The sequence below is a fragment of the Zophobas morio genome, unplaced genomic scaffold (assembly GCF_036711695.1).
Source record: "Zophobas morio isolate AGI-343-1 ecotype UQ-CSIRO unplaced genomic scaffold, CSIRO_AGI_Zmor_V1 ptg000029l, whole genome shotgun sequence".
In the NCBI taxonomy this organism is placed as follows: domain Eukaryota; kingdom Metazoa; phylum Arthropoda; class Insecta; order Coleoptera; family Tenebrionidae; genus Zophobas; species Zophobas morio.
Window position 1 is genome coordinate 9,594,243 of NW_026972134.1, and position 9,304 is coordinate 9,603,546.

General features: G+C 34.4%; 1 protein-coding gene across 1 annotated transcript; it reads right to left on the reverse strand.

Annotated features, from left to right (window-relative positions):
- Positions 1 to 243: 243 nt before the first annotated feature.
- LOC135137199 (uncharacterized) lies at positions 244 to 7,855 on the reverse strand. Its single transcript, XM_064066787.1, has 4 exons — positions 7,701 to 7,855; positions 7,450 to 7,638; positions 6,151 to 6,336; positions 244 to 5,520 (listed from the first exon to the last, which is right to left on the reverse strand). Exons 3-4 carry the CDS (start codon positions 6,322 to 6,324, stop codon positions 463 to 465), a joined length of 5,232 nt encoding a protein of 1,743 aa, XP_063922857.1. The 5' UTR covers positions 6,325 to 6,336; positions 7,450 to 7,638; positions 7,701 to 7,855; the 3' UTR covers positions 244 to 462.
- Positions 7,856 to 9,304: the final 1,449 nt, after the last annotated feature.

A 9,304-nucleotide genomic window follows, 5' to 3' on the forward strand; every position in this document is an offset into this window, starting at 1 on the left:
TCAGCATGTATACGAACAAAATGGAGAGAAATAGCGATTGTGATATCTTCAGCTGCTCGACCAGAGAACTGAAAACTGCAATCTGTGACAAGCTAAATTTATGAAAGATATAACTGTCAATTTCTGCTTATGTTAAATGTAATTGTGATAGGAAAGATTTGGGAATATTTGCCAATTATTAGTTAGACTAAAATTGTGTTATGTTTTGCTGAAATTGTCCTGTAACTGGAAAATATTCTGTAGGACAATTAAATATTTATTTATTTATTATTATTATTTATTATATTATGTCAAGTATACTCGGGCCCGATAAACGCGAGTTTCGTTTTCGTCTCGTTCTTGTCTTCATCTCTTCTTGTTCACTTCTTGTTCTCTTATTCACCCCAGAGCTGGTACCGTCGAAAGGTGGGGTGATGTCGCTGTTGTAGATATACAGCAAAGACTGCAAAGATAATCTTCACTCTATGCTGCAAGGTTATCACTGCTGGATGTCATCTGTTCTGCTGCCTTTCTCATCAATAATTTTATTACATCTCCATTGTCTTTTTCTGATTCCAATGCGCAATGCAACGCGTTCTTGTAATTTTTGTCCGTCATGTTAATCGAAGCGCCGGCATTTAGTAACATTTCTACGATTTCATAGTCGCGTTCTTGACACGCAAGTTGTAAAGCGGTCGTTCCATTTTCATTTTGTGCATTTACGTCGATGCCTTTTTCAATGAGTAATCTTATCACATGTCGATTGTCTTCCCATGAGTCCGATGCATAATGCAACGCGTTCTCGTTGTCGTTGTCCGCAAGGTTAATCGAAGCGCCAGAATTTAACAAAATTTCTGCTTCCCTATAATCACCGTTTAGACATGCAAGTTGTAAAGCTGTCATTCCATCTCGATTTTGTACATTTACGTCGATGCCTTTCTCAATCAATAATTTTATTACGTCTCGATTGTCTTTCCATGATTCCAATGCAGAATGCAACGCGTTCTCGTTGTCTTGGTTTGCTATGTTAATCGAAGCGCCGAAATCTAACAACATTTTTACATTTTCATCAGCACCTTCCAGAAGTGCAAATTGTAAAGCGGTCGTTCCATTTCCGTTTTGTGCATTTACGGCCATGCCTTTCTCAATCAACAATTTCATTATAACTCGATTGTCTTTCCATGATTCCGATGCATAATGTAACGCGTTCTTGTTGTTTTTGTCAGCAGTGTTAATGGAGGCGCTGAAATCTAACAACATTTCTAAATTTTCATCAACACCATGTAAACAAGCAAGTTGTAAAGCGGTCGTTCCATTTCCACTTTGTGCATTTACGTCCATGCCTTGCTCAATCAATAATTTTATTATATTTCGATTGTCTTTCGGTGATTCAGATGCACAGTGTAACGCGTTCTTGTTGTTTTTGTCCGCAATGTTAATCGAGGCGCCGAAATCTAACAACATTTCTACATTTTCATCAACTCCTTGTAAACATGCAAGTTGTAAAGCGGTCGTTCCATTTCCATTTTGGGCATTTACGTCCATGCCTTGTTCAATCAATAATTTTATTATATTTCGATTGTCTTTCCGTGATTTGGATGCACAGTGTAACGCGTTCTCGTTGTCTTTGTTTAGTATGTCAGTCGAAGCGCCGGCATTTAGCAACATTTCTGCGATTTCATAATCGCGCTCTCGACCTGCAAGTTGTAAAGCGGTCGTTCCATTTCTATTTTGTGCATTTACGTCGATGTCTTTCTCAACCAATAATTTTATTACATCTCGATTGTCTTCCCATGATACCGATGCATAGTGCAACGCGTTCTTGTTGTTTTCGTCCGCCATATTAATCGAAGCACCGGCATTTAGCAACATTTCTACGACATCACAATCACCTTTTCGACACGCAATTTGTAAAGCGGTCGTTCCAGTTCCATTTTGTGCATTTATATCGATGCCTTTCTCAATAAATAATTTTATTATGTCTCGATTGTCTTGACAGGATTCCGATGCGTAATGCAAAGGGTTATTTTTCTCCTTGTCCGCAACGTCAATCGAGGCGCCAAAGTCTAACAATATCTTTGTCATTTCGTAATCACCATGTTTAGACGCCAATTGTAATGCTGTGATTTTAAATTTAACTGGTGCATTTATATCAAAACCGTTGTCTAAAAATAGTTGAATTGCTTTTCTATGGCCGTTTAGGATGTCGCATTTATTAGTCTGTCCTTCAACTTTAAAAGAAAATTTGTCTTTAGTTCTAATAACTGCTGTTGCCATGAGATGTTCTCCAAATGCTTCGTTATCGTAATCGAAACTTGTTTGGCGTAATATCGTATGGACGAGCCTTGGGTTGTTTGCTATAACACCGGAAAGAATGTTAGGGTAACCCATCTGTGCTGCGTAGTATGCCAATGTGTCTTCCGTATAGTGTTGATAAACGTCTTCTTGTATGTCACAAAACTTCAACAGTTTCCGTTCTAAAATTAGTTCGATGGGGTACAAACATTTTGCTTCTAGGCAATAACTTAACCAAATAAAATTGAAAACGTCATTGTCTGCGCTTGCCTCTATTATGTCGTTCTGTTCTTGAACGAGAATTTTTGCCATATGCACAAACCAATCAAGCTCTCGATTGAGTCTTAGAAACGGATGTAAATAAGAATAAAGAGGATATTTCAGACCATACGAACAAATAAGCTGCCATGGCGTTCGGCCACCTTGGTCTTTCGTATTTATTTCATGTTTGAATTTTTCAAATTGTTCTAAATTTTTATAAACTATAGATAAATGCAACGGTTTATTTTCCGCCAACATTACGTCAAATATGAGCCGTAAATTTTCGTACCTCGGAGTAAATATCACTCCTCTCAGTAAAGGCGCTTTTTCTTTATTCTTTTTCAGCCAAACACACGCAAAGTATTCCGCGTATGTTTGATGATCAAATACAGCCTCCCCACTTTCGTTTATATTCTTAATTATTCCGTTCATGTCAAGCTTCTCTTTAAAGTGGCTTATAACATCTTCTAATTCGTGTAAGTCCACATTTAGTTTCCTAAAATCCTCAGTATCCAGACATGTTTTTAAAGCAATAACTTCGTATTGTTGGAGCGTTGCTTTAATGTTTCCAAACATATGTGCTCTCTCCCTACCTGCTATTTTTTCAATGTTGGATGTTACTTTTCCCTCGAAAAACAACTTATACATTTGCGTTAAAACGAAAATATTTTGTTCTTCAATCTTGTTGTAAGCTTCGTCGTTGGTGAGAAACATTTCTGCGATTATGTGTAACTGCAACGGGATTCCTAAGAGCTCTTGACTGTTGTTTAGGTCTGTGCTAGCAAATACTGCATTTAAAATTTTTGCTACTCCTGTTTCTCCATATTTTTCTTTTAATTTTTTCCGGATGTACTCTTCTTGTTGTTTTTGGCTTAATTGTTGTATCTCTACAAACACCGTATTTAATGCTTCTGAGACTTTCTGGCGTAGATTTTCTCTTGAAGAAATCCATACGTTGATACAATTTGATGACGCTTCTTTAACAAAATTTAAAACACAGTCGATGGAACTACTTTCCACTTCATCTAATCCGTCAAGAAATAGATACAATTTTTTATTTCTGAGCAAAATAGTCTTAATTTGTTGTTCTAGACTTGTCCCTTTTGCCCCTTCAGGCCCTAAAAAGTGATTCCACATTGCTGTCGGATCTGGTTTCTTCGCTAAAAATGAATTACAGTTTATCAAATCAACGTAGATTGCCCAACACTCTGAAGGACAATTGTTGTAAAGAGCTTTCATTAATGTCGATTTACCCATTCCGGGTGGAGCACAGATCGCGTTAAGTGGATTATCGAGACAATTTAAAATATTCGTTTCTGATATATTCCATGCCTCATCTAAAACATCAGATGGTAATGCGTTCCCCTTTCTTAAAAGTAGGACACAAGACTTGTCATTAAATGTTTGCAGCAGATATACGTTCGACTTTTTTGTTTTATCACAAACCCGAAGAAACTCAGCATGTGTTAACTTGCCTTTTGTGGCAAGAATAATAACGTTATCATTTGCAACATATTCTGGACTAAGGTATTGAGATATTTCAACAAAATTGTACTTTGTATGCGTTAATAAACGATCTTTAAATGCCGGGTCGCAGTTAATTATTACCATTGCTTGGGATTTATAAATAGTAAAAATTTTATCTGTCTTTACGACAGTGGTAGATACATCTCTTGGGATGTGCAATACTGGCAGATCTTTTTTGTTTCCCATTACATAGAGGGCTTGAGACATCTTCAATAGTTCACCGACTCCAACATGCTTAGCGATTTCTCTGTCAATTGTAATAAACTTCTCCAAACAAACTGGTTCTCTTCCTTGTAAAGAAATCGTAAAATTGCGCAAAATATCGCGACAATGTTCCTTGTTTTCGGCCTTGTTCATCAGGTCAGATAAATCTTGAAAAACGTCCATCCCATCGAACTCACCCTTCATAACGTTACCCACCAAGATGATTTGCTTCTTTTCGACACTTTTATCCATCATTACTCTCGTTACACATTCGACTATTGCTTTATTCGATTCGTCCACTTTTACAATCAAAGGAAGTTTGTTTAAAAACCATGCAATCGTAACTTGATCCGTTACTTTTAGTCCAAATTTCTCTTTGGTTTTCATAAATTCTTCATTCGGGATGTCCACATTTGGCCATATATTTTCGATAACATTTTCCTCGCTGTTTTCTACAATCGTTAATGGATAATTCATTATTGCTTTTCTCAGGTTTTCTGTTTTTGTATTTTGTTTGCTAGCGCTTAAAGTTTTGACGTAAGGTGTTATAACTAACTGAGTTAATTTGGCAATGACTTCGTCTTTGCTTAAGACAAAGTTTTTCGACCACCATTCGCTCATAAAGTGCATAAAAGAGTCGTAAACGTTGCATTGTAACATCTCGTGTAACATTTTTTCCACTAGCACTTTAGTCTTATAGATGTTATTTTGTTCTGTAAAAAAATAAAACATTTGTGTTTTGTCATCTAGTTTTTGTCCAACTTGAAAAATGTGTGATGGTTTTCTTCGTTCGACGTTAAGTAGCAAATCTTCATATTCAATATTATCACATAATTCTAGATTAATATTTGCTGATATTTGGGTATTTTGTGTGATATATGTAGACGAATTTGTATAGAGAATGCAAACAACGTCTTCCGTGACATTAAGGGTCGATACAGAATTAAAATATTTTTGAACGCCAAAATCATTTTTGTCATTAAGTAGATTGTTACTTGTGACGGACTTTCCTCCTTCTTTATGTTTGAGTTGAATGAGATAGGTGCGTTTTTTCTGGTTTTTGAATGTAACCATGAGTCCGATATCATCGAAAAGTCCATATTCTTTGTTGTTCGTAGTCATTTCAAAATCTTCCACGTCATCACGCGCAATCAGTTTTAAAGCGTAGAATCCACACATCATTTTTTCATATTCCTTGCCATGATCTACAACTCCAGGAAGCTTTTTGTAGGTGCGAAACCGATCCTTAGGGCACTGAAAAATATTAAAAAAATACCACTGAACATTTCTGAAGGCTTACGTAGAAACAAAAACAAACATTTATTATTTCGAAGATTACGTTATCAATTATTATTGTTTAAATAAATCTTTTAAACAAATGTAACGAATACAAAAATTTTGGTTAAATACGAATTGTGTGTTGATTTTGTGGTTTTAATTTTTACCCCTCGAGCATATGCTAAGGAAGTGTTGTAAGCGAGTCCATCGGGCGACTGGCTACTTTGAAATTTTCTCTACGTTTCATGACCTCTTCCGTCTGTCTGTGCAGATTTTTATTAGATAGATAATCTCCGAAACTGCTGGACCGTTTTTTGTCAAATTTAATACCCATTTTAGCGCGTTCGATCCACCAACATGAAGTTTTTTTTTTTTCTTAAACTATGGCTAGTATTTTCCATATAGTTTTTATTGTATAAAAGTTATCACAAAAAAGTAAAATTTTGCAAAAACAAATTTTATAGTTTTACGCACGAATAGGGTTTATTGGACTATACCTCAGGAGTGAAATAAACTTTAATCAATTTTTCAAGTATTAATTACTTTTAGAGTTATAACGTTCAAGCTTTTCATTTGCCGCACAAAATACGGATTTAGTGAATTTACCACGTTGGAAGAGGAACTAGCTGCTTCAGGTTGCAGAGTGATGGAGGTTCCTGTGCTTTGTCTTGTCGATGAGTTTCTTTTAATTTTCTTTTCTTTTATCCGCTTGATTTCTTCTTCCAATTTTTTTAATCTATCATTTTCTTCTTGACTATCCTGGTCCGACCCTGAGTTCATGATGATATAATACTGAAAATTTTAAATCATAAGTTCAGACTCGTTATAATTTGCACATTTTAGTTAGGATTTGTATGGACAAAATTTTGAGCTGTCGTCATCAATTTTTTGCAGGAGATAAGCAAATATATTTTGAATTTATTATGCTCTTCACAACTTTAAAACATTTGCAAGATTTCAAACAAATTCAAAATTAAATTGTAAAATGTTCCATCATTTTGATTTTTTTTCCAAAAATCTGGACGTTTCGCGTGAAAGCTCAACACGGAGTCATAAACTACATGTGTAGGAATATGTTATCTTATACGATTTAAAACCCATTTACTAGGCACAATTTTGAAGTGACGTCATCACTTTATATTAGTAATCCGTAGTTTTCATCTGTGCAAACCGGTTGACGCCATGTTCAGACTTATTGGATTCAAAATATTTAAAAACTTGGTTTAAACTTATTTTAATCCTTGAAATTGGTTAAAAATAAAATTTTGTACGCACCACGGACATTATTAGATAGATTATAATATATAAATAATATAAACCCATGGGAAACACGTTTACGCTTCCTAATCTTATGCTTTGCGTCATAAAAAACACAGTTCTTATCGTGCCTTATCATCTTATCAAATTCTAAACAATTAAAATATTTTGTTAAACTTTTGAAATAATTTTGTGAATATCAAGATAGATCTTATTATTAAATTTTAAGTACGTATAGCTTTATAACATAAAGATAATAGCAGAGAAATAGTATGTTTTCAAAAATTTTGAATCCACAAATCAATGAACATTTATTTTCGAAAAAACGTACTTTGCTTACATTATTACCTTCCGAATAAACAAAAATTAATGAAATTGTTCACAGTTTTGTTTTCGCATTACAAAAATGATAAAACAATATATATTTAGTCTGAGCCAAAAAAATTGTATATATGTATACATATACCTACTTATATAAGAGAGAATTTCATTCACTAACAAATAAAAATTAATTAAATAATAACTTTATCTGACATTTTTTTGTTGTAACTTGTAACACTAATTCGTCACGCGTCGTGCCGCAAAAGCGGAGGTAATATTATTTTGTAATTACTAAAATAATGCAATGTTAAAAATACAAAAACTTACTTGTCTTTATAGCTTGTCTTGACTGCAGAGGTTTACAATTATGTACTTCCTAATTTTTGATTTAGCTGGTACATGTCACAGAGAAAAATTCTAAAAATAACACGTTCCCGTTTTCCGACAACAAAAGTTGATAAGCAGAAGTGTTACTGATTGAAATAATGAAAACTTGTTTATACGTTGCTATTCGATCTGGCAATAAGTTTATATGTTTTCATGTGTTTGAATATCATGATCACCGCAGAATTACTCACTCTGATACGGGGAAAGGCCGAAATAAGTGAATACTCGACAAATAACCCCCACTACAACTACGCACAGCACTATCTTGGGTTTATTCGTTTCCGTCCAAAACAATTTTGCATTGTTTGTTGTTTGTATACATAAATACCAAGTTTTTTACATCTTCATGGATCAAACGAGTGTGTTTTAATATTAATAATGTCTTGAATGGTGAAAACGATCGTTGAACATCGACACCATTCACAACTGGATGATCCAAATGGTGTTTAAATTGTTTTCTATGTGGATAGTTACCGTCTGAATCTGTGGAAATTAGTGTGTTGTAATACAATAAATGTCCGGACTTTTCCTAAAAAGTCGGGTATTTTAAGTTGTACACCAAATTCATTGCATATATTTTGTAAATAATAATTATTAGTAGTGGTATTCGCGGTCGCTTCGGCTGCAAGTTATTCCATTTGTCAAAAATTGTTAGATATACTACATAATTTACTTAATGACTAATGTGTATGTACAAATCAATACGCCCGATCGCGTCTACTGCGAGATGCGTTCTGTTAAACTGTTTTGGTCCAGGTCCGTACCACCAGAGAATATAGAGAAGCGACATAGAGGCTGATTTTGCAAAACCACCCTTATTGACACTGGAGTCCTCAACCGCCAAAGGCAAGCGCCAAATTTAAATAGTCGATGCCAATAAAAACCTTGGTTCACTATAATTGTAATTCGTGTGACTTGAATGAAAATGAAGGAAACAGTAAGCAGCTTGTAATATTCTGGTAAATCTAGTGTCAATTTGTCGAAAGTAAAACGCGTCGTTAAAAAAATTGTGACATTTCTTCTAGTTAATTTTATTCCTAGCTAGAACCAAACACTGCTGCCAACATAAATTTCGGAGTCCTCAACCGTCATTTAATTTAAACTATGGCGCTTCTCTGTGTTCTCTGGTACCACCTCGGTGCCGTCGAATGGTGGGTGGTGGGGTAGATCGCTGTTGTGCAGGGCTGTACTGCGCACAGTGTTATAGTCTTTTTATATTTTTTAAATAATCAAATTGATACCCGTGCGTTAATAAATTCTCTATGTTTTAATGAACCTAGGATTAGTAGCAGGTATTCTGTAACTTTTTGCAGCAGCAGACCGAGACAAAATATTGAGAAAAAGACACCGTTATATATCGTCAGTAGACTACATAAAGGAAACTACTTAAAGAAATCGAAAACAACGCTGATTTCGATATTTATAACTCTAGCATAAATTCAATAAAATCTACTATTAATCGATACCTGCTGAAACAATAATTGTTGAAAACACTGTATATAGAGACGCTACTTTGTTTAGACATAAAGCACTATTAGGTATTAGTTACCATGAAAAAATAAAGTTTAAACTATAAACCTGCTAAAACAAGTAATATTGTGAGATAATGGTGACAAAAGGATAAGAAATAAACACATTAATAGATGTAACCAATAGATTTAACGTTCTGCTGCATGTTAAAAATTATTATTTAACAAAATTTAAGTCACTTCTCTGATTTAATAAAAATTTTCTTCTGTCAGTTTCATATCTTCATAGATGTTTTCAGATTCTGAACAAATAATTCTGAATTTTG